The 25,660-nt window shown below is 45.2% G+C and overlaps 1 protein-coding gene across 3 annotated transcripts; it reads right to left on the reverse strand.

The window, feature by feature from the left end:
* Window positions 1–512: 512 nt before the first annotated feature.
* On the reverse strand, window positions 513–24,483 carry RD3 (RD3 regulator of GUCY2D). 3 transcript variants are annotated; one of them, XM_085576023.1, is made up of 4 exons: window positions 24,286–24,481; window positions 23,081–23,223; window positions 12,021–12,335; window positions 513–4,310 (listed from the first exon to the last, which is right to left on the reverse strand). In XM_085576023.1, exons 3-4 carry the CDS (start codon window positions 12,314–12,316, stop codon window positions 4,013–4,015), a joined length of 594 nt encoding a protein of 197 aa, XP_085432149.1. In that variant the 5' UTR covers window positions 12,317–12,335; window positions 23,081–23,223; window positions 24,286–24,481; the 3' UTR covers window positions 513–4,012. The 3 variants fall into 3 exon arrangements, with proteins under 3 accessions (XP_085432149.1, XP_021403210.1, XP_085432148.1); XM_021547535.3 differs by lacking the exon at window positions 24,286–24,481 and adding an exon at window positions 23,667–23,791; XM_085576022.1 differs by lacking the exon at window positions 23,081–23,223 and having other exon boundaries at window positions 24,286–24,483.
* Between the last annotated feature and the right edge of the window lie 1,177 nt (window positions 24,484–25,660).

Raw genomic sequence — 25,660 nt, forward strand, 5'->3', positions numbered from 1 at the left:
TTAGCCCAGGGAGTCCTGAGACATCTGGGGCCATCTGCTGATATTAAAGTGTTCCAGTACACAGGATCAGGTATGGAATCAATAGAGTGACTCAAAAGTATCTGGAGACAAAACACCCATTTTGTCTCTCATATCATCTCATTTTGTGGTAATACTGGTTAATGTAAGACGTGCTCAGAAGCTCGTTGATGTTGATGAAGACTTTGATTCAAGGTTGTATCTGCAGGCCATGAGAACTTCAGACCTTTACAATTGCTTAATCCTGATTATTTATCACCTTATATCTTGAGATCTGGTTGTAGAGGTAGCAAGACAGAAGGTGGGCAGTTGCATGTGTAGCCTGTAGAGAGAGGATGGAGGTTTTTTTGTTTAGATCAAGTGCCTTTAGCTTTGATTCATGCCTTCCTGCTTTGATACATACACGGTAGGGCAGTGGAACAGCTGTTGTGTTTGGCTAGATATAGACAGATTATATTTCAGGAGACCTTTAATTAAAGACAAGTACAAATAAATTGGTTTATATTGCACAGCTTTGCTTTAATTCTCCAAGGTTCCGTGTTGAAATGTATAAACAGTGCAGTGTCAGCAATCAGGTATTTCTTTCAGAGCTTACTCCAGTTCCTCATGGCATGACAGCTGCCTGAACTCTGTGCTGCTGTGGGTGAGGAACCTCAGCTCCTGCCTGCACATCCTTTCTGGCTGGCACAGCCTGTGGCCAGGCTCATCTCTAGAAGCCACAGGAGCATGGCTGCACAGCCTCCCTCAGGAGAGTAGTGGCTGTAAGCAGTGCCTGCCCCTGGAATCTGAGCAGTGTGGCCGAGCTGCTACCATTATTATTAGCAGGTATAGCAAGTCTAGGACTGCTTTTTCCTGGGTGTGACAATGTCCTTTGGAGAGCACAACACTGTCAGCAGCGGGGCAACAGTGATGCTCTGATCTGATACCAAAAGCCTTACTCAGTTCTGAAAGAATGTTTGAGGATTTAGAATTATTATTGTTGGTTCATTTCTGCTTATTAGTGATTATGTGCTGATAATTAATGTTTCATTCTCCTTAAAGAATTAACACACAGGATGAGCTGTCAGGAGGTGCTAAAAACAGACGAAAGGGTCTCATCAAAATTTTTTTGTTTTTCTACACTAGCAAGTAGCAAGTAGTGTTTTTCTACACAGCAGCCCAGGAGGAGCAGAGCTGTGGAGTCAGACAGTTATCAATGAGGACCTGATCTTCACACTACGCAAGTTTTATGAGAGTTTGTTTCAGACCACCATTAGTCCAGATTTATGGTTTGTGAGCCACCTGCAGTGGATCATTTGGGTTGGCTTTAGCCAGAAACAATCTGGTTAGCCTGCTCTGTGTGCCCAGTGCCATGGACCACAGCACAGTAGGTAGGGACAGTCAGGAGTTTCATGCTCCTCATTTGAACTGACACTAACTTAGCCATGCCAAATGTAGAATTACGACAAGGCAAACATGAGTGCATAGTTGTTGCTGCATGCTGAGACCAAAGGATCATTTAAGGTTCAGTGTACAGCATTTCTAAGAAAAATGAGCACCAGAAGCAGTGCAGCAGTCGTGCACCCTGATCACCTCCCGGCTCTGCTTCTGTACCTGCTGCTGCATGCACAATGCAGGAGCTCACAGTCAGTCTCCAAGCAGCTGGCTGCAGGTAAGCAGGGCACTACTTCTACCCCTGTAAGAGTACTAGATAGCATGGAGTAAGAATAGATTGCTCTTAGCTTGGTATCTGAATATCCCTCTACCATCAGATCCTGCTGTGAGCCCAGTGTAACTTCCAGAAGTGGTACTGGGAGAGTGATACAGTTCAAGAGTTGGGATTATGTTTTATTGTGGAATTATAAATGATAGGTAAGTTGAGGCAAAACAGCTGTCACAAGCACTGCCACAGGCTGGCCTCCATAACATGCAGGGCTTTGACCAAAAGTCAGATCTGTCTCCTTGGCTGCATGAGAGTGGTGTCTGTCAGCTGGAAGTTGTTAATGAAGGACACAGCACAATCACAGATTACTGTGATACTGTGAACACCCATCAGTGATTTCCCTGGCTTAGTACATTGCTGCAGGGAAGGTACTTACTGCTGATTCTCCTTAAGAAAGAGTGAGCATGCTACTGACACTGTGCTGTAACAAAGAGCTTTGTGGCAGTGTGTCAGAAGGTCCTGTGTCTCCCAGCAGTCCATCAAACATCGCATCAATGCGGTCAATACTGAAGGTGTCAAACAGAACATAAGTGCAAATAAAATGAATACAGAGCTGCAGCATGAAATTCATGAACTCATCTCAGTCTTCAGTACCGTACAGTGGCTTGAACTATATAAAAAAAACCATGGCTGACTCTTTTCCAAACAAGAATTGTTTCTGCTAATTGTGGTGACCCCTTGCTAGAGATCCTACATCTTCTAGACAGCTAAGGTTATGCTAAGTATGTCTAGCCTTGATTTTTACTTCATACACACAATCACATTACTTCACAAGGACATATGGCTGAAAAACACTAAGCTGATTGTCAGAAGGCTTTAAACTCTCCCTCACTGACCTAAACTTGGGATAGCCTGTCCCAAACTGGATGCTGTATTTGGAATCCCTGACTTTTTGATTAAAAGTGAGCTGCTTTCTGTCCCTAGGAGGGTTGCTGGCAGCAATGTTATCAAAGGATAGAAACTGCAGCCTGTGCTACTAAGGAAGCCTTGTCTTCAATCTTACATAGCCCAGAGGGGAGAGTGGAAGAGTCAGAATCCCAGTCTCAGAGAGCGCTTAGGGGGTTGATCTTGATCTTTGTTTTATGCTGCCTTCCTCCATCTCTGGAAGAAGCTGTACATTTCTAGTCTAGGATTGATTTCATGTACTGGAATTCTTCCCAGAGTTGGCACAGCTTCAAAGGGTTTGAATCTTGGCTGTAGAACCCACATGCTGTTGCAAAGATCCTCAGGGAAAAATAGCTGGAAACGGACAAAAGAACAACAAAGCTACAGGGTCTTCCAGGAGCCTATAACCCACTGAGATGATTCCCCAAAAGCTGGTCATCCAAGCAAATCCCTCTCTCTGTTCCCCGTCTCCTGTAGGTTACCACAAAGCATCCTAGCCCTTGGGTTCTCTGCAGGACACTTGACTTTCACAGAGTGCCCTGCTGTTCCCTTTGCTGGTGAGAGCTCTCCCTCTGATGCTGAGTTAGGACCTTAGCAGTGTTTCCTTAGTGGCATTTTCCTGTCTCTTCAAGGTCTCAGAAGAGACCTTGACACATCCACCTGTGTATCTACACAGCAGGTTGATAAATTTCTATCTACTCTGCAGGTGCAAAGTTCTGGGGGTTCTGCCTGCATAGAAGAGAAAGTACCCAAGAAACTTGAACATGCATAAACTGGTGGTTATGAAACATGATTGGTCTTTAATCTCAAAAAGCTTGGGTCTGTTTCTACTTGGGTTGGATTGTGAACTGTCAGCAAAAAAGCGGATCAAGAGCAGTGCTGAGGTTACCTGTGAAGTTTGTTGTAGCACTGAGGAAGGCTATTAGTTGGAAATGGAAGTTCAGTTCCAAATCAGATAGTAGCTTTAGCTCACAAGCCTGATCCTGCAAGCCTCACTCATTTAAGTGGCTGTCTTGCTTTCAGCAAGATTGGTGAAGCCAGCAGCTCTCAGTAGCTTGAGCCAAAAGTTTTTACAGATAACTACATCCAGGCTGGAGGGGAGAGGGAGAAGACAGACAAAGCAAAACTAATTGATTTTCCACAAGAACGCAGTAATAAAAATGAGATAGTAAATGAGCCTTGTCCTTAAGGTTCCTGAATAGCTACTGAGTTAAAGGAAAGGCTACCATGTTTGGTAATAAATGGTGTCACAGACTGCAGGCATCAGCAGCGGTTACTACGGACACAGCTTCCAAGACAGACACAGGCAGGAAAAGAGAAATGGAAAAAAGAAAAAACAGTAGAATTAAAAAAGGGTTAACTGGGCTTTTGAAAGATCAGTATCTAAAAACCTTATTCAGCATAGAGTTAGAAATCCTTGGTGTTCCGAAATTCTGGCATGCTCCAAATCCTCCTGTTGGGCTGAGTGCCCCGTTCCACATCCTCAGAGATGGTCTTGATGTCACTGATGAATGGGGAAATCCTGGACCGAGATTTAAATGTTGTTAAGGAGAGGCTGGTTCTGTTCTTTGTGTTCCATTGCCTTGCAAGCTTCTTGGCCTCTTCCTCCTCTTTGATCTTCTCAGCAGCTTCCTGCAGGACGGAGCGGAAGAGCCGGGATACTTCCTGCGCTTCTGGTTCGTACTCCGCAACCACTTGCCTGAACCTGGAAGCACAGTCAAGGCACAGCTTTGATTAAAAACATCCAACTCCTGATTGCTGCCAAATCGCTGTGCTAGGCTTGGAACTTGCACTTTCCTGCTAAATGAGACTCCCTGGACAGAAGGGAACAACAACAAGGAGGGGCCATGAAGATATGCCTGAGGTCTCTAAAATCACAAGCAAGCCAGGGAGTGTAAGGAAGAGATGAATCACTGCTTCTTATAAGCGCTAGAAATAATAGGGAGAGCCAAACAAAGCTAGAAGGCAAGTTTGAAACAGAAGGGAAGTGTTTTTTTCACACAACACCTGTTAAACCAGAACTCAATGCTATCAATAGTTTAAGAAACAAAATTATTGGACAAGTTTGTAGAAAATGTCCCCATCACTGCTGATGAAACGTGATTGTCCAAATGCACATCATTGCTCAAAGTAGTCCCTGAACTGCAGCTTACCAGAAGCTCAAGGTAGACCAGGGAAAGTCCCACATGACTTCCCCTGTTTTCCATTCTTGTTCCTGATAGCATTACCCAATAGCCTCTAGACAAAGGAAAATCCAGTCACTTTGTTTGGTAGTCTTTCAATATTTAACTTTCCATGGTGCTTCATCTTCCTATGAATTTCTGTAACATAATGGACTGCCTCAGATGAAAGCATCTTGGTTGACAGCACAGTGCTGTATCTAAGTAGATAACTGAATTACTTCAGTGCCTTCTCAGCAAAGAGCTCACAATAGAGTTTTTTTTTTTAATTTTATTAACCTAGCTTAATACCAAGGAAGTGAAGAATCACCACTGTTTATTTTGCAGGTGAGGAGGATAAGATGCAGAGCAGAAGTTTTTTTGAAGCCACTGAATGGGCCACAGGCTGGACAATGAAGAGATCATGCCATTCCTGACCTTGTTGGGTGAATTGTCCCAAGCCTGGAGTGTATGGGAGCCACTCCCAAGGCTCACCCTTTGGTCACGTAGATATTCTGATTGTTCTGTAATATACACATTTGTGACAGATGCTGATATGGCTACTCTTCTAATAAATAATCAGTCCTAAGGTGAAATTATACCTACAAGCAAACACAGAGCTAAACTAGTACTTCACTAAAATCTAGGTATTTGTACTGCAGGGAAACTAAAGTGTATAAGGTAAGCATTTTGGTATTTTCCTCCAGCAGAACTGAACAAGGATAGAAAACAGTAGGACTGTATTTAAATGAGCCAAATACAGCAGAAGCTGATAGAATAAGATATTGCCTCTTGGGTTTTTGCAAAGCCCCAGGAATGTAAGAAGGAGTTTAGCACATATGGAATTGCATTGCTTAATGGTGTGCCAAAGGATACCCAAGATAATAAGGAAAGAAAGCAAGCCGGAGAGAAACCAGAAAGACTTTCTGTATGTTTATGTATTTTGACTCTGACTGTGGAGGCCTGAAATTGGCCATACATCTTGACACCCTGCTGTGTCCCAGATATTTCTCTCCCAGCAAGTACTGGCAGCTGTGGAGACACCAGTGTTGCTTGCTGAGGGAACTTGGTGTCAGCAGAAGCACTGGTCCCTTCCAGTGTCAAGCCAGAGCAGTTTGACACAAAACCTTCTAAAGTCACCAAAAGGTTCCTTAACTGTTTCAGCTACTTTGGATGAATTCTTCATCTCCCTCCTCTGCCCCCTCACCAAAAACCTCAACACTTTGAACATTTGGGTGAGGGAGTTCATGCTGGTTATTTAAGTACTGACACAGTGATGCCAAACTGAATTGTGCAGAGCCTGGAAGGGAAAGAGATGATCTCTTGCTGAGGGTTAGCAAACAACAGCAGGAACTGGGATTTGTTGGACATTGCAAACTTCCTTTCTGCCTTCTGAGGAGGCACTTCAGTTGCATTATCAAAGAGCCCAAAATACAGTTTTCACAATAAGTACATTTTTCCCTTTATCCAATTTGAACCACAGACAGGCGAGTCCATAGAAACTCAAGTCTTCACAACATTGTTATTATCCCAGGGAAAGCAGCTTCAAAGGATTTCTATTGCAGAGGTGAACCGAGTCATTCTGTTATTTTATCTCAATGTGTGTTTTATTGAAGAGAGGTGCTATCATATATATATATATATATATATATATATATATATATATATATATATATATATATATATATATAAAATTACATCCTCTTTTGTATTGGCAATTGTGCACCCAAAAAGCCTGACCACTGCCTCCACTTTCAGAGGCTGTGTGTCATCCTGCTGGATTGTGGCTCCAGAGCAGGGAGCAGCATGCATCAGGCTATTACTGGGCCAGTGCCTGGCTCTGGGTATTAGAGGGGAAATGGGTAAAATGACAGCAAATACACCCCTGAGCACAGAACTCTAATGCTAATTCCCTGGTTGCTGATAACACTCCCAACCAATCCAGCTGACATAGTTTTCTGGAATCAGGGTAACTTTCCACCTGCACAGCTATCTGGCTGTTTGCACTCTCCATAGCTTAGTTTTGTCAACTCTGCTGTTAAGATTTACCTCTAACTTTTCAGGACCAACACCAAAACTACTTTGTTAGGACTTGTGCAGGTCTAAGAAACAAAGAGAAAGCAATTCAAAAGACTGTCTGCCAGTCACACAATAGAAAGTCACCCTGATTCTGATGGAAAGGGGATCCTTTTCTCTCCCCTAACAGGATGAACTTCACCCCTTTATTAATGCCCACCTAACTTCAGTATCAGCACAATTGTGTAAGGGACAGCTCATGTAGGAAGTCCTAAAGGAGTGCACATCACAAATATTTCTCAACAGAAAAGATGGACAGGTTATCAGGGCTGAGCTCCAGCTAAAGCAGTCTGTGTATCAGAAAAAAAAAAAGATGTTTTTGCTGCAGACACCTACACATCACCAAAGCCATCTTCCTCAGGTATCAGTGAATACCAGTTGATGTGCTGGATGCTCCAGCAGTCTGCTCTCTGCTCAGAACACCCAGTATATAAAACCAGAAAACCACTGGAATCAAGGACTATGGCCTTGTATCTTGGGAAACAAACTCCACACAAAGCTGCTCAGCGGGGTTAAGAACACAAAATTGCACAAGGCGCATCTGTCTTCCAGCACAGCTTACCCTTACTCTTTTGCATGGGATAGTTTCAAACTAGGCAACTGCACAACCACGTCCAGAAACACCTCAACAGGATTTCCTTACTCATCACAAAAGCAGACCTCTCTGTCTTATTTGTGGCCCAAGCTATGGAAGCGCTGGTGGCACTCCTGGAATACATCATGCACGTCACATAGTCTGAGACGTGACAAAACCTCACCTTGAACCAGATCTGGGGAGGATGGATAGGCATGCACAGGGATGAGCACATTCCCCAGTCCAAGCTGTGTTTGAATCACAGTTCAAACAAATTTGTTCTTTAAGTTGTGACTCTTTCATTGCTTTTTAGGGCAGATTTCAAGAATCCTGCTGTGCTTGGCTCATACTGGCACTGCTTTTTAAAGCACTATCACCTTTCTGTGTTATTCTGTAGGTCCCCTGTACAGTGGGTTCCCTGAGTACAGCCTGAACTTTAAAGACCTGTTAAATCCAATGAAAGTCCATGGATTTAAACAATGTGCCTATAGTTCAGGGTATTCCTGAATGCACGTCTGAATGGGGAGCTCTAAGTAGATTTAGTCATTCAAAGAAAACATGGGGTTGCTTAGTGCTAATAATTACCTGCTGACTCCTGAATCTATATTTTGAGCAGGAATTCTGGTTATAGGGTAAAACTAGGAACAGCTTTGCTAGAGAAAGCTTCTTGGCTCCCAAAGAATTACAGCATTCACACTAATTGCAACACTCATGTCATATCACCTCCAACATAAGCTTGTAATTGTAAATAAATCCATTTCTGATTTTAGTCATGTCTTACATTAAGTCTTACTAAGAGGGCCACTTCAGCTATACACAAGCCTTATAAAATTAGTCCTTAGCCTGTGATATTGGTAACAACTCAGATCATCAAAATGCAGGTTTACATTTCCATACTAGGGAGTTTTTTGTTTCCCTCTGGGCACAGGAGGACAGAAACCAGCTGTTTCACTTCCGTTGAAACAGAAAGAAATTGAACAGACTTTAACTAGCTCTGACTAGGGTTAAAGCTCTGAGTAAGGATGGGAAAAATCTAGCACTTTTTATTGGCAACATACCATTCTACTTGTTCAGTTTAACCACAGCAGTTAGGTACTACAGACCTCACCAAACTCACTGTTATTCATTTCCTTCAGCTGGCTCCAGGATTTAATTTTAATTTTAGCAGCGATCTCTAACCCAGTAACCTAAAGCTAAGTTACTCCTGAATGCAAAGGCTTTATTTGCATGAGGTGAATCAGAGTCTCCAGATATCTGATGCTATTTGCAGCGTATTTGAATCCTTCCAGAACTCCAAGAGCCTCAAAGAGAAGTTTCTATTGACCCAAAATACAAAATAGGCAATCTGGATCTGAGAAAAAACCTCTTTAATTTGTGAAGTTCTCCTTTCCAGCCTTCTCCACATCTAAAGAAACAAATTTGGAGAAACTTTGTCTCTCAGTAAATGAGCCCATAACCACAGAAAAGGACAGTTTGGATAATCATTTAGACCTTTAGAGAACAAACTGACATCTCTGACAACTCATATAAAAATGTTTTTTTCTGGCTTTGACTCTGAACTCAGAGTCTCACGAAGAAGGAGACCTTGCATGACACAAACAAAACAAACTCTGCAAGATGCCTGCTACTTGTGTTATTTAAAAATTATGTGCTTGTCGAGTACAAAAAGGACTTCAAAAAGGACCTCAGCTCTTCAAATATCTAAAATGGAAGGCAAAATATCAAGCTTACTATTTTAGTCAGAACCAAAGACTTTGGTAGGGTGCATGCTCTGCATTTGAATTTCCCAATGCAAGCCCACAGACTATTTCAGTGGAAGATTTTTCTAAAAGCTGCTATGTATTAGGAAGTCGCAGAGTACTTGAGAGAAAACATCAGCACTGCAATGATCTTATTATTCAAGTACTTCACTGGAAATTTGGAGGTTACATTGCATTCCTATTATACTCCTCTTGTGGAATTTTGGGGAAGTTACTAAAATCTCCATTTTATCTCACTTTCTGAAAAGAGAATTTATCCAATTTTGGCTTTTATTTAAATTGCAGGCTCTTTCTTTTTTCTTTTTGTTTCTCCTGTATATTTTCACCTCCTAACATGTCAAGCCCAATTCTTTTTCTCTGTTTCCTCATCAGCAATGAAAATTCCATGGAATGTCAGAGCTGTCAGTTTGAAGGCAGAAAAAAAAGAGGGGCCAACTCCTAACATTTCCAACACAAAGTGAAAGGATTATCAAATAAAACTGGGATGCATTAGCTTAAGACAAGGTAAACACAGTTTTTTTGTAACAGACGTAGTTCAGGAGCGGAACTCTGCCACAGGGCACCAAAATGCTATAAATTTACATGTGCTCAAAAAGAGAAAGGCCTCCACAACCTAAACAACCTAAAAGCCACATCATGCCAAGAAAAAGCCAATTATGGACAAAAGGTCCACTTGTGGCTCCAAAAGTCTCCCAGTAACAAGGCACAGTAAGTTGGATGCTATATATGAAGTGTAATTGTCCCTCCCATTGGATTTGCTTCCTTGTCCTTTGCTCTTTTCCTTACACCAATGCCACTGGCCTTTCTGTCACATACAGACTGCTCATCAGAGCAGCCAGACCTTTGACACAATCCAGTTCCACCATTTTTGTGGCTGTGACAGTCCCTTCTCAGTCACAGAACTGAACCAACAAAGGTTATGAAAATCCTCAGGGTGCTTTTTTAGTGTGGCTCTGCTCACCATACAAGCTCTGTAAAACATGCCACTTCTCGAATCATCGGGGAATACAATTAATGACAGCAGCCTATTTGTAAGAGGAGTTTTAAGAGGATGGTTTTAGCCTTTTTCAATCATGCCCACACAGAGTCCGTTAACGCTGTTGAGTACATTTATCTACTGCCATCAGTATGATGGATCCTGAACAAGAGTGAACAACCATTACAAGCTGCACTGAAATCATACCTCTTGCATTATCTGTCTCAATTAGAAAATAATAGCAGAGCAGCAAGTTGTATATGGCTCAGCCTAATACTTTCCTGAAGAGGATGAACCTTGGGGCCTCTCTGCTCCAGCTGCCAAAGCCTGCTGTCATGGAAATAACCTGTTAGCCAGACAGGCCTTGCTCAGGGGCTCTGGGGATGGTAAAGATAGCTCTGAATCCCAAGGGTTTGAAGTGGCTTGTTTACAGCATAGCTTGGAGTTACACAACTACAAGGCAGGTGCTGTTCCCAGCAAATTTTCACTGGAGAGGTCTTGCTCACTGAATGATCCCAAATTCTGCCATCATGGCAACCTTTGCAAGAGCCAAGGCTCTATGTGCCAGGTTGCTTCCAAGGTTCAGCCCCAGGAAGATGAGGGCTGGAGAGGTAATTTTGGCATTCTTTCCTGTCTACATCCACTGTAAGACAGAGGACCAGATATTTCCAGCACTTTTACAGTTGCAGTTCAGAGGCCATAGATTCATTTGTTCAAGGGAAAACAGGAGCCAGCATATGCGGTGAGGGACTACAGGGTGCCAAGAGCCCTCTTTGTACATCCTGTAAGGACTGTGTTCACTCTAATCCCAGCTGAAGAACATGTTGGAACAGGGGAAGTTGATTATAAAGGCCCATTTCACAACTTTGCTTTGGCTAAGATGCACTGCAGAGTCACTCTTCCTCACTTTGCCAAGTTTGCCTTCACTGTGCCAAGTGCAAGAGTTTATCTTCGAACAGCCACCCCAAAAGGAAAGGAGCCACACCCTTCCCTTCCAGTCTGGATGCTACAGCAGGCTTAGGTCCATTTCTAAAGGCATCTTCACAGGAGGTCACTCAGCTGGCAGGCAGCAATTCTAAGTGCTACAGCATTTGAAAGGCTCAACAGCAAGAGGAGCTGTGTGTACATCTACACTGCAGAAGTCAGAAGCGCCACTTGGCTGTTCAAACTAACACATCCTCAGCTGCATCCCATGATGCATAGAGTCTAGGATGAAGAGGGAGGGTAGGGAAGGGAGACATTCTCTGGGAACACCTGGCTCACAGGCTGAAAAAAATAATAGCACTTTGCTAGTTTGGACACTGGGGACAAGTGCCTCAATAGACCTGCTGGACAGCTTAAATCCAGGAATGAAGGCTCCAGTGACATGGGGAAAAACCAAAGGAGGTTGTTCAGAGGCTGTGGAACCTCTGCCCTCAGAGATATTCAACACTGGACAAGCCCTAAGCAACATGATCTAACTTTGAAGGTGGCCCTACTCCAAGTAGGAGGTAGATGTACATCCCTCTAGAGGTCCCTTTAAACCTCAGTTTCTCTAAGATTCTAAAGTCTGAAGAAAAAAAAAAAAAAAAGCCATCACAATGCTGAGATGGTACCTGCTCATCAGGCAAGGTAAAGCTGCTCTGGCTACACAGGAGCATAAAGTACTCAAGCCAATGTCAGAGGGAAATGGCATTCTGTAGCTTCTGTTGTGTTAAACTGACTTAAAGCATTAGATTTCCCTTCTTTGATGAAGACACTATCATGAGTGTGACTCACGACACAGGATGCCAAGTTCTGGTTCTGTTGTGAGCAACTCACTGTCTCCTCACACATCATAAAGAGGAAAGGGGGAAAGGAAAGCTCTTTATCATCCCATCTTTTACTGTACCTGAGTATGACAGGCCCACAGTAGGAAGGATGTATTTTGGTGCACATGTCCTCCAGCTGCAGCCGTTCCCCGGGGCTGATGTCGTAGCCCTGCTTTGGGTAGCTGACCAGCCAGCCGTAGTCCACGCCCGTCTTCATCTTGCGGTATTCGTTCTCCCGCTCCCGCTGCTGCTTCTCTGCCTGCTTGATCTGCCAGTTCAGCTCCATCATGAGCGTTTCAACCACCATTTCTGTGGGGTTCCTCTGGGAAATGCGGTTTGGGGGCTCATTCCACCTGAACCAGGATGCCAATGACATAATGCTCCGTGTGTCTTTGCTGGGAGTGGGTTGAGGGTAGAGAGGGAGAGAAAAAGAATAGAGCCATCATCAACACACCTCAGCTGAGAACATTCCTCCCCCCAGACCCCTCCAGTCTGCTGTTAAAATTGCTACTGGATAACCACTTGGAAATAACTGGTGCTGGGTACCTTGAGAAATCTCACTTGGAGCAGCCAGCTTGCTCAGAGGGTGAGGCAGAAGGTGAAGAGGCACCATCTCCCTCAGCTTCCACTCAGCACGTAATTAAAATGAGTCACGGTCCTTAACCTGAAGGCAGGTTACAAGGTTGCCTTGCTTCCTCCAGGCTGGGCTGGGGAAGCAGTCTCCTGCCCACACACGGGCTTGGGCTCACCTGGCTGAACCCTCATGGGAGGGCATGACCTTGCAGCAACATTACCTGTAAAAACTCAACATGTGGAGTCAAAGGATTATTTGGGAGCTACATTCGAGCCAGGAGAACCTTAGAGAGGAGGCAGGATTAAGTGATTTGGCACAGTGGGTTGAAGCTGATGTCCACCAAGTGCCCACCAAAGCTGCTCTATCACTCCCTTCCCCAGCTGAACAGGAGAGAGAAAATGTATTAAAAGGCTCATGGTTTGAGGTAAGGACAGAGACATCACTCAGCAATTACTGTCAGGTGCAAAACAACTCAACTTGGGTATATTAGTTTATTACTCATCAAATCACAGTTAGATAATGAGAAATAAAACCAAATCTTTAAACACCTTGCCCCACTCTTTTCTTCTTTCTGGGTTGTGCTCTACTCCCAAATCCTCTACCTCCTCTGACCCTGCAGTACAGGGAGATAGGGAATGGGCATTGTGGTCAGTTCACTACACGTTGTTTCTGCAGCTTCTTCCTCCCCTGGGACAGGACTCCTCACATCCTTCCTTTGCTCCAGTGTGGGGTCCCTCCCATGGGCACAGTCCTTTGTGAACTTTTCCAGTGTCAGTCCTTCCCATGGGCTGCAGTTCCTCATGAACTGCTCCAGCCTGGGTCTCTCACAGGGAGTGCAGCCCTTCAGGAGGAGGATGCCCAGTGTGGGTTCCCCGTGGTGTCACCAGTCCTGCCAGCAAACCTGCTCCAGCATGGGCTCCTCTCTCCAGGAGTCCTGCATCCTGGAGCCTCTTTCACTGTGGTCTTCCCATGGGTCACAACCTCCTTTGGGCATCCAGCTGCTCTGGCATGGGATTCCCCACGGGCTGCAGGTGAATCTCTGCATCCCCTTGAACCTCCATGGGCTGCTGGGGCACAGCTCCCTCAGCATGGCCTTCACCATGGGCTGCAGGGGATCTCTGCTCCATTGTCTGAGGAACTTCCTGCCCCTCTTTCTGCTCTGACCTTGGAGTATTTAGTGGTGTTGCTCTCCCACATCCTCACTTCTGTCTCCCAGCAGTTTTGTTCTGTTATTTTTTTCCCTTCTTAGACCTGTTATCCCAAAGGTGCTACCAGCTGGACTGCTGGGCTCAGCCTTGGCCAGCAGTGGGTCCTTGCTGGAGCCATCTGGCATTTCTTTTGTCAGACATGGGGGAGGTTTCTGGCAGTGTTGCACAGGAGCCACTGCTGTAGCCCCCATCACTTGCCACACAAACCAAATACACCTGGGTAAGTTTGCTGCTGCTGCTGCTGTAATATCAGCAGCTGGGCTCACCCTTGCCTTGGCAGCACTCACAGAAGCCTGAGCTACAGAGCCAGACAGATCTTTAACCATTATTTAGCAAATGTGTTCCTGCATGCAGCAGAAGCCACAAGCTGAAATCCCATTGTTTGCTTTGCTGCCAGAGCACTTCTTCAGCACCACCCCCAGTGCCAAGGGAATTCAGACTGCTCTGAAGGGAAGCAGAAGCATACCAAGGTTTAAACTATTATTACTTCTAAGTGAGAGGTTTCTACTGCTGGGGAGTTACCCAGCACTTAGAGGACAGAACAAATTGCATCAATCAGCTCAGAAAAAGATGGAATTAACTCCCCACCCAGCCAATCCCTTCATGTTGTCCCTTCAGGAGGACAATGCGTGGAACAAAGTTATTACCTATTGTACTTGTATTTAAACACAATGGAATGCAAAACAGGCACTAGGGAGCTGAACAGGAGAAAAACAGCATATGTTTCTTCACACAGTGCACTTACGTGCCTTGTTGCTCCCTTCCATGAGCCCCTGGGGAGCAGGGGTGGCACAAATAATGATTGCAGCTGGGATTACAGCAAGGTTACTCCTGGCAGCAGCCCAATCAGGACGTGGCGTCAAAAGTTAACATGAGGGCAAAGGATTAAAGAGTCTGATTCTGCAGGCCTGAGCAAATCCTCACTACTGGGACACAGACAGACATGAAATGGAGGAAAATATGCTTTTCATTTAAGCTTCCACCTTGGGGGCCTAGGGCCTTTAGTGACAATAAAAATCACCAAAAACTCATAACTACACAGTACTCCCACTAGAGCTGAGAGCCACGAGCTCCCAGACTCCCTGGATGAGAAATGAGCAATAGAATTCTGCCATGACTGCAAGGAAAAGATGCTTCCACGCATCACTCACTCATCCTAAAGTAGCCTGTTATCTTTCAAAAATGTTCATACTATGTAAATATATCACACCATTAAAGGAAAATGCTCCAAAAACCTGGATAATCTGTACAGTGTCTCACAGCTGAAATTATTTCAGGCTCTAATGCTTAGAGTTTTCTAGAATCAGGAAGTTTTCCAAACTGCATCAAAGGACTAGTTTCTCTAGTCCTATATCCTACCTCTCCCAGCAAGCAATACCAGTTTCTTCAGAAGGCAGACATAAAAGGGCTGAAAGCTTCCACAGGTCACCGATGCAGCTACCTCTGAGTGTGAGGCCTCAGGTGTTCTCTGGCTCCTGCAAACAGGAGCACCTGGGCTGCTTTGCAGTGCTTGTACAGGAGAGATGGCTGCAGGCACTGCCCGTGCCCAGAGCATCCGCTGTGCTTATCCTTGTGACAGCAGTCACAGCCAGCAGCTGCTGCAAGTACCCTGCCGGAGCTCACCCTAGGTCAGGGGTGGCTCTGTGTGGTGGAAAAAATCTCTCCTCCAACCCGATCTTTCAAAGAAAGGCTCGGTATTCTTTTGTTGTCTGGTCTCAAGGTAGTTTAATGTATGTTATCTATAAGATTTCCTTCTTGAACTGCTGTGGTTTGCTCACAGCTCAGGCAGAGGCACACACACACCCTGACATCCTCTCTGACTCCTGACTTCTTCTCTCTCCCCATCCAGGGCTGGTGCTGTCTTTTGTATGGTACATTACGTGTTAAATGTTTATAGTTTTTCTCTAATGCCTATTACCTATATTAAATGATGCTTTTCTACTCTAAACCAATCTGTGAGTGCCAACATCACCAAGAGCATGGAGGTAAGGAAGAAGAGAGAGGGAGGACAGGGCAGGCCCAAATCTCTCCATCTTAAAACTTCTGACCCCCATGTACAAGACTTAAAACCCCCCTGTACAGCACTCAAAAATTCTTCCCTTTACTTTGTGACTATTTCTACTATAATATCTAAGCTTTTGTGACTTCCTATTCTTCCTGCAAGGTTGGTAAATCATTCCATGGTTCAAATCCAAAATCACAGCTGTTTCCAGCTGCCTGCCAGGGTCTCAAATGCTTCTGACCTGGACCCGGAACATGCAAAAATGTCTGAGGGACATTTGGAGTTCCAACAAGTCCTTCCCTTGGTGTGCACTGCCAGGGTGACCCCAGGCAGCAGCTCCCACTCCAGCAGGCAGAGCTCTGGCATCTCTGCTGGCCGAGCCAGAGGAACAGACTGGTGCTGGAAGCGAGGCACTGACAGCTGCTCATGATCCTGCCACTCCAACAGGCACCTGCATCTTGCTACAGGATGGCCTCCACTCACCAGCACACATCATTAAGGATGAAGATCTTTTCCTCGGTCTGATCACCCCTTGTGTATCCCTAACAAAAGTGAGGGGCGAAACAGGCCACCAGCTGTTGTAAATAATTTAAAGTCTCCTATTTCTTTTCAGCTTCTGTGATGACAGTAGTTTTTATAAGCTGCTACAGGTACCATTATTATTTCTATTTGTGCCTTTATCTGATGAAGGTGAACATGCCCTTCTGTATTTTAATTCTGTTTATGACCTGGTTTCACACTGGTTTAACTCTGCTGACTTCAGTGGCATTAGGGGTAAATCAGTATAAAGCATTATGACTGTGAGACTGAGGAATGCCCTTCCAGCTATTCCTAGATCACCAGCTGTTTGTTAGAAGAGGAGCAAGGGAATTTAGTGGTCAGACTGGGAAAGAGAGCAAAGAGACTTGGATTTTGCACTATCCTGGGCTGTTCTTACTGCATTTATGGTTTTTAGTTCCACAAGTCTCCCTCAAAGCAAAGCATTCTGCATAAGAACCATTTCACCAAGCACTAGTTTTACAAAGGATAAACAGAAATATATTTTGGATACCTTGTCTGCTGATGCCAAGGCCTGCTGAACCTGAGCTTTGCCCAGTCCCAGAGCTTTCAGAAAGTTCTGGTAAAGGCAGAATTGCTTTTGGTGTGGGAACACGGATACCTCTGACCCCAAATGGGGCTTTCACTTGACTGCCATAACAAGAATCTGCTTCCAGACGAGAAGACCATAAAGGACAGAAAGCACCTCACCTGCAGTAGAAATGGCCAGTTTTCAAATGAAAGAATATCCCATGCAAGTGTTTCATGCACACTGGCAGCTTGTGCTGGCTATTCCTAAGGGAGTCCTGTTTGTATGAGATTGTTTCCTTCCCCTTCTCTCATCCATCATCTCCTCTTTTTGAGAGCTGGCAACTGGCCATCTCTATTTGGCAGGCTCAACAAGCCACCACTCTTCCCACTACTGCTCTTAGCAGCCTGCAGAAGATACTGTGGGCTCCATTAACTGTGGCTGCTGGTTCTTATTTAAAGTTCACAGGCTTTCCCATGTGGAAAAACTCAAAGGACTGTTGGCAAGATGTGGACAACTAAAGAAAGGCAAAAGTTACAGCGTGACCTTCTTATTGGGGAAAATGACAAATTTACAGTTTGCAAGCATTCACATTAAAATTATTTTAAAAAGAGACATTGCCCCAGTTGAATACAAATGTTTCTGTTGCCCAAATAGTAAATTTTCCAATTCCTTCTAAGAGGCTATCCTGGGAGCTGACACAATCTAGTTGATGAACTACTATGGTGTTATTCAACCAAAATTTCTGAGGGGTTTATGTAAGTTCCACTCCAGAAACAGACCTGGGTTTTGAGATTTTGGTGTCACTGACCCTACACCTTTGTCTAGAAGACAAGTTTTCCCCTCACACTGATGGTTGCAAGTCTGACCAGCCACCTCACAGAGTTTTAAGCACCTTTACCTTATCTGTGCTAAAGTCTGGAATACTTGGCTTTCTCCTTCTCTCTCCCTGACAGTCTCTGAGGGGTTGCTTCAAATTTTAGTAATTTTTAGTAAGTCCCACTGAAAGTTTCTCATATAAATGTTTCCTGTTAGTTTTGCCCTTCTTCAAAACTCCTACACTGTTCTCTACGCTGTCAGCAATTCCTGCATTTTTCTCCTCATGTACTTTGCAGCTTTCTCCATTCTTTTCTCAGGGCATATTCTGAGCAATTTCACCTCATTTTCCATGTTTTTACCTTCTCCCATGTTTCCCCATGTGATTTCCTCTTTTTGTTCCAAAGAATGCACCAAAGAATCATCAGAAATATCAACATTCACACGCCTTATCTGTTTTTTCACCTTAGACAGGGTTTCAGCCCTTCGTAGCCCTTTTACCAGCAAAGAGAGTCTGTTTCCTTGGCTGCTCTCTGGCTGGTCTTTGGCCAGCTGGAGGCTGTTCATACAACCTGACAGGCACAGCCTCCTCCAGGCTCCTGCAGGCTGCATCACCACTTGCTAAGACTTGTTACAGCAGGGCTGCTTTCTGGTAAACCATGAGTCAATCAGCAGGGCCAGTTTAGCCTATAGAAAATCAACTTCTGAGAACAGAAAATTGCATTCCATTGATCCTTCTCCTGGCTCCCAGCTTGTAGGACCCTCCAGGATAGGAGTATGCAGAGGGTGGGAAATGTGCATTTTGAAAAAACAGTAAGAGTAGAATAGGACTCTCTATAAAGGTATGTCCTCTGTTGACAAATCTCCTGTGGTTTGCCTTTGCCTTCACAGTCCAGGAGTGCTGCTGACCATCCTGTGTGACTCTCAAGGATCTCAGGGGTGTGGTGATTGTGTAGGAGAAGAAGGAGAAGCCTTAAAGGGGTTACATGAGAGAAGCCTAATCCATAATCCAGTGATGTCAATAGAAAGGCTGTCACTCGGCTGTAGACAGATTTCCAAGAATTCCATCATCCTCCAGTCAAAGCATGCCAACAAACTGGGCTGAGGAGCAGGGAAATGCCTTCCCTCCCAACTTGTGGGTGGTAGTTCCTTATAGCTACAGTCAGAGAGCAGAATTTGCTCATGCTAGATACCCACTTAGCCTTTTTCCACACATGCCAGATCACAGGGTAACAAACAAGGAAATTTATTTCCAAAGTGGGTCCAATCTCCAAACTGTCCCCATAATTGTGCCTTTTAGAAGACACATAGTCACAGGAAAAAGAGATAATGTCAAACTGCAGAGCACATTAAAATTTGTTTTAAATTATTTACTTCTTTAGTAAGATTTGAATTACATTGTCCAGGAAAGTCCAGTGTCTTTCAGATACCAAATGTTATCAAATACCTGCTTGGACTTCATCTCATAGGTAGATTGAAATTGGTTTGGCTACACCCATCTCTGAATTCTGGGCTAACTGATGCAATGTTTAACCAGCTGCTCAGGCAGAAATTGTGGTCATGGCTATGCTGCTGGCACAATCTGCTTGAAGGAGCATTAAGTAGCAACAGCATCAAAGATGAACCTCAAAATCTATTTTGCTTGTGATTAAGATATTTTAATTTTGTTCCAAAGAATCTTAGCAAATTCTAACTAAGAAACTGCTGCCAACACCTTCTCAATTTTATTTATATAGTCCACCATAGCTTTGTAAAAGGATCCCTGTTCTCTGTTCTCCAGCACTTTCTGGTCTGTTCAGCCTGGAGAAGAGGAAACTGAGGGGAGACCTCACTGCAGTCTACACCTTTCTTACGAGGAGAAGCAGCGGGGCAGGCACTGGCCTCTTCTCTGTGGTGCCCAGTGACAGGACCCAAGGGAATGGCCTGAAGTCGTCGGGCCAGGTTTAGGTTAAATATCAGGAAAAGGTTCTTCACCCAGAGGGTGTTTGGGCACTGGCACAGGCTGCCCAGGGAACTGGTCACAACACCAGCCTGACGGAATTAAAGAACCATTTGGATTCTTGGGCACATGGTGTGACACTTCAGGATGCCCTGTGCAGGTACAGGAACTAAACTTCAATGGCCCTTGTCCATCCCTTCCAACTCAGGATATTCTGTGATTTTTTTTAAGGTACCTGCCATTATTCTCCCCATACAGAGAATTTTAACTTACCAGGGCCCACAGAACTCTACTTCCTATCTGCCTGGAATCTCCTTTCTTGTTCAGTGACATGGAAAGCTAAGGTGTTTACAGCTACTTGCCACGTGATTGTAATTTCAGTGGAAATTATTATAACCTCAGCCTGAGATACTATGAGGCAATTAATGCTGAAATAGCAGTAGGTAGAGCTTGTCAATCAAGAATTTTTAAAGCAATGCAAATATCATATTATCGCAGCAGCATTCCTCACTTTGACCTGTAGAATAAAGACAGAGAACTTTGGAGGACATTCAAGAGTCTGCTTATAGACCACAGCAGAAAACCTGTGTTTTGCTTTATAAGCACACTAATTCCCCTGTTGTGATGGACACAGGCTATTTCTGGACTAAAAAAATTGAAAAATACAGTGGTTAACACATTTCCAGGTACATGACCCTGTTACAAGTAGCAAGGAGCTTTGAATAACAGAAGTGCAGGGGATGAAGCGAGTGCTTTAAAGGCAACCTTACTGTCAAGTTTTTGTGGTTGCAGGTGTTTAAGGACAGCCAAAAGCACCTCACAGCAGCGTCCAGGAGCAAAGCCATCTGTGACAGGGCACTGTGGCACCCAGCAGGCCCTTGCATGCCAGGCAATGTCTGTCTGTCCCCAGCACGGCTGCGCTCAGGGTCAGACCTGCCTGCCCTGGGCTGACAGCTCCTGCTGCTGCCCAGCTCCGCTCCCGAGCGACAAGCGCTCCCAAAAAAGTGTGACAGCCGTGCTGCTGTTCAGCATGCAGCCCATTTCTGCATTCACTTTTCTCCAGCAGGCTTGGCACTGGCAGCACTATAGAAAGGGACTGGCTCTTTGTCTGCTGTCGTTGCCTCAGGGAGTTACAAGTCACTTAAACCTTTAGTGAAGGTGCATGAGTAAAAATCAGCACTACTGAACGTGACAGGAGGGCACTCAGAGTGAACCAGAGGTGCTGCAGAACAGAAAAGAAACAAAAGCGGTACTATTTCTATTAAAGGAAAGGTTGAGCGGCCTTCTGGAAATACCACAACAGTGATGATATACATGAATATGTCACATTTTCTACAGCTGGTAGCCCCCACAAGGTTTTGGGGTTTTTTTAAATGAAAGCTTTCAAAATTGAGAATACACTAAAAGTACTGCTCTTATCTCCCCAGCATTTGTGTAGTTTGTAATACATTTTTAGCGTTTCAATCTTCTAGAAAACGAGTGTATATGATGCCTTTTACATCTGCATTTTGATTGCAAGAGGGGTAAAGAAACAAGAATTCAGAGCAAACTGGGCTCCAAGTTCAGGTATGAATGAGAAAGATGGTTTTCAGTCACTAACCAAAATCAATGAGAAAAGGTAGCTGATTTAACAGGTACAGCTTCATGATCTACAGCAAAGCTGCACAAATGTAAAACAGATTTGCCTCGTTGAAATAAAGGAGAGTTCTGTTGATTAACTCCAGATGAAAATCCAATCTTAAAGAAAGAGTGAAGGAAGGGCCCAATAGCTTGGAGTTTTCCTAATGCCTGACACTCTCTAGAGAAAATAATCTTTGTCTTATCTGCAGAAGCAAAAGGGTGGGTTCTACTCAAATCTGCTCATGAAGCAGAGCAGTATTCTGCAGTTTGTCTACTTACCAAAGCAAATGAGCTCCCTTTGTTGAAAACCAGGACTATTTTCATGCCAATTTCTCACTTATGCTTGAAACAATGTTTCTACTAGCAACCATAAAAGCACTCTGTCATACAATTTACACTGTTACCTAAACCTACAGAAGACAGGAAGTTAAAGCACAATGAATTGCTCTGTTTGACTGACTAGTTTAAAACTCCTATATATTGCTCAGATCTTGCCATGGTGGATCAAACACACCTTCAGTTCCATACTTTGCTTTGATCTCTGCAGACTACAAAGCCAGGTTTCCAGTCAGGACAGAGGGATATAAAGTATTCTTCACCATTCATTCAGCTTTCTAAATGAGAGTTCAGAAGGTAGCACAGACCCAGAGCTTTTCTGTTATTAAAATAATTCAAACCACCAGAAAAAAAAGTATTCTGCAATAAAGCTGTAATAGCATCTGATGGAAGGCTCCAATACAAACGTCTTTCAGAATTAAAACTCCGAGAGATCCACAGCTCATCTTTCTCTATTCTACTACTAACCACACAATGTTATTAAAGGGGCAGTAATATCACAGATTGGAGTTTCTAATACTGTCATTCACTGCAGATTCTCATATATAGAGTTATATAAAGAGATTGAAACTCTGACCCAGAGGCATATTCCACCTGTCGTCAGGTCCTCTGAAGTATTTTTATCCATGTGTTGCGGTGAAAACCAGACTAAGTGCTGTGAAAATGGGCAGGTGAGATGTGCATTCTCCATCCAGACTGGGGACTGATTCATCTGGGAAAGCAGGAGTAACTCATTGCATCATAAGGTGAGAATGCAGTTTAAGAGACACCTGTACATTTTTGTTCAGGACCAAACCTTAGGTACAATATCTACCCGAAAAAATATTGACCGAAGGTCCTAGAAGTCCCACTCTGCCTCCATGCACTGCGAGTTTTCTCTGTACTGCAGAATACTAGTTTGGTCATTGTGACAGGAGCAATATTGTTAAATGTTAAATGTCATTGTTAAATGTCTATATCTTTAAAATATACATTGTTCTAAAATTTACAACCAAAAGAAGAATGCTAAATTTCCAGCTTGAAAACTTAAGCCTGTCTTTATTGAGATCACCCACAGCACTGGCAGAGCTCTGGGAAAGCTCATGCTTTCCACTCTGGAATAGCTGCATGTCCCACCTGCAGGCACAGAGAGAGCAGTCTCTGTGAGCAGTGAATAGAACTGTCCTCACATGGGTTTTAATTAATCTATCAGCATTAGGAAACACAAGTGTGTTCTATGCTTAGTTACACTGCCAGAATCCAGAAGCTGTCTGCCTGACCTTCGTGGTACCTCACTGGGGTTGACAAACACTGAACTTCCACACTGCAGACACCTAGCAGGGCAGGTGTCAAATCACAGAGATTTTAAAAATGGTATAAGCATAAAGCAGCATAAACCATACTTTCCTCCTTGATTGCCCATCCTTACATAACCAGTTACCCAGTGCTTATCCAAGATCCAGGCAGCTGTGCCCAAGCCCAGGCTGGGAGAGCTGCCAGAGGGCCCGGGCCACCTTCTTCCCTTCCCTTCCCTTCCCTTCCCTTCCCTTCCCTTCCCTTCCCTTCCCTTCCCTTCCCTTCCCTTCCCTTCCCGCCTCACCTTTGGCACCAGCGCTCCCGCTGCTCCCGCGGACAGACGGACCCAGGGCGAGCGGAGAGGGTACCAGGAGGAGGACGTGGCTTGAAGTCAAGCCCTCTAAATGGCACAGCAGGCTTAAACCCACACTGGGGTATGGATTAGCCCTGGTGACGAGATACAACAGCTGGGCTTACGGCAGTGCTTTTGAGCGATTAGGGCTCGGTCCGCTACCTCCACACACACACAGCCTCCCGGCAAAGAGCCGGCACCTCTCGGCTCAGCCAGACTTCGGCACCTGTTTAAAAGTCCCTCTAAACCACGAAAACTTTGTGGCGTTCTCCACCCTGCCGCTGAGCCGGCCCTTTGGAGAAATGCTCGAGGGCCCTGGGACTCTGCAGGCGGCACCGGGGGGTTCGCCCCCGCCGCCCCCCGGCCGTGCCCCGCGGCTCGGGACTGTCCCAGCGGGGGGACGGCCCCGGGAGCCGCTCGGGCACAGGGGAACCCAGCCCCGGGCTCCCCTCCGCTGGGCACCACCTCCGCCCCGCGGGCACCCCGCCCGCCGCCGCTGGCGGTGTCCCCAGCTCCTCCTCCCGCTCCTCTTCCTCACCGCGGTGCCCGCTCCCGTCCCGCCGCCGGCGCCCGGCCGGGCAGCGCCTCTCGCCGCCGCCGCTCCGCCGAAGTTGAGCGGAGCCGCCGCTCCGCAGGCGCCGCCGCCCCCGCGCCCCGCCCGCCGCCGTTCCCACAGCGACCGAGAGCCCGCTCGGTCCAGGGCCCTGGGCTCCGCCCGGGCATCCCGGCACCGGCACGGCACCGGCACCGGCACGGCACCGGCACGGCACCGGCACCGGCACCGGCACCGGCACCGGCACCGGCACCGGCACGGCACCGGCACCAGCAGACCCCGCGGGGACTCACGGCTGTAGGTTGAGTTTGCACCGACAAATAACGGCGCGGAAACTGAATCTATTAATTCATTTCTCGCCAATCCTTTGGGAACGGAACAGAACGGGCTTCGGCCACAGAGGCCAAAAGGGTTGCGCTGGGTTTGGAGAGATGAAGAAGGATGAGGGGTCGGCACGGGAGTTGGAAAGGTGTGGGAGAGAGGAAGAGGAGGAAGAATTAGGGTGGTGAAACACTGGCCCGCGTTGCCCAGTGAGAAGGTGGATGTCCCATCCCTGGAAACATTCAAGGGCAGGTTGGAGAGTGCTCTGAGCAGCCTGACCTACCTGAAGATGTCCCTGCTCATTGCAGGGGGCTGAATAAGATGGTCCCAGTCACACACAGCCACAGTATCCTCTGTGAGCCCCTAGTTCCTCATCCAGCCTCTTTCCACAGAAAAATGTGTAAAACCATCCCCAGCATCATTGGCCAACCCCCCAGCAAATTCCAGGAGAGCCAGGCTGTGTCAGAAGGTTGCAGAGCTGCAGCCTTGGGTAAGAACAGCACAGGAACACACGTGCAACCTGAGCATGTGTGTGAAATCAATCATGCCCCCACTGAAAAGCTTTCATAAATTATGGCCCAAGTTCTTGGTATTTATGCAGCACTCACACAGGCAGAGGACAGAGGTGTTTCAGACCATGTATGTGTGTGCAGCACACACACAGACCAAAATAGCCCAGCTAAAAAAATTACAGATTACAGGATGCCAAATGCAGTCTAAATTAAAATGTATGAGGATGAGGGGGTTTAAGGTTTAGTTTATTATTAGATCAAAATCTACAACTGGACTAGCAAAGAGATTAGAAGCATTTTTCTTTGCTAATTAGCTGTGGAGGATTGCTTGTCTGTCTTGAGCTTCAATGCCAGTCCAGTTTGTAGAGGTTTATAGCATTCTAGGTATTTTCTGCTCTAAATGGATTGTTGAGTTTAAGTAAAAAGTCATTTTACACAATTAAAGACCATTATATTTTCATACATTAAAACCTATTTAAAAGTCATCAACTCTAATACAGAACAAAACCCCCTTGAAAATGCTTAGTTTTCAGGTGTATTTTCCAGGTTATATTTTCAGTACTGTGAATTCCTGGAAGTTCTTGTCATGAATCAGAGACACTGATGACTGGGGAATATCTCTGGGAACATTTCCTTACAGATATATAAGCCTCAAAACTGAAAAATCATTCATCTCTCCCATACCTTATTTAGCAGTTGAAACCAAGGATTCTTTTGCTGTTGTACTGATAGGACTTACCAGATCAGTCAGCATCTGATCATCAGTTGCTTGGTAGCAACGCTCTGGTAACAGAGATGGAGGGAAGATTTATTCAGTGGTACATTTTCCAGGACACTCCATGACAATCAGGTTTCAGCATATTGCAGTTTGTAGTGCATTTGAACAGTGTGTAGTGTGGTGCACATGCTATTTCTCACCATTTGTCAGATGCTGACCTGACTCTCCTGAGCACACTGCTAACACTGCAGGTATTGCCTTCATATTTTGGTGTCAAAGTCATGGACCTCTGACAATGGCACTGAGGATGGACTTGTCCAACCAGTAACAATCATACTGCTGCTATCTTCTGCATAGGTCCAATCACAGGCAAATAATCTCACTCAATCGCTGACAAAAAGCAAATTTAATATGGTAGGGCTGTACTT

Source organism: Lonchura striata, chromosome 3, assembly GCF_050655825.1.
Source record: "Lonchura striata isolate lonStrDom1 chromosome 3, ASM5065582v1, whole genome shotgun sequence".
NCBI classification, from domain to species: domain Eukaryota; kingdom Metazoa; phylum Chordata; class Aves; order Passeriformes; family Estrildidae; genus Lonchura; species Lonchura striata.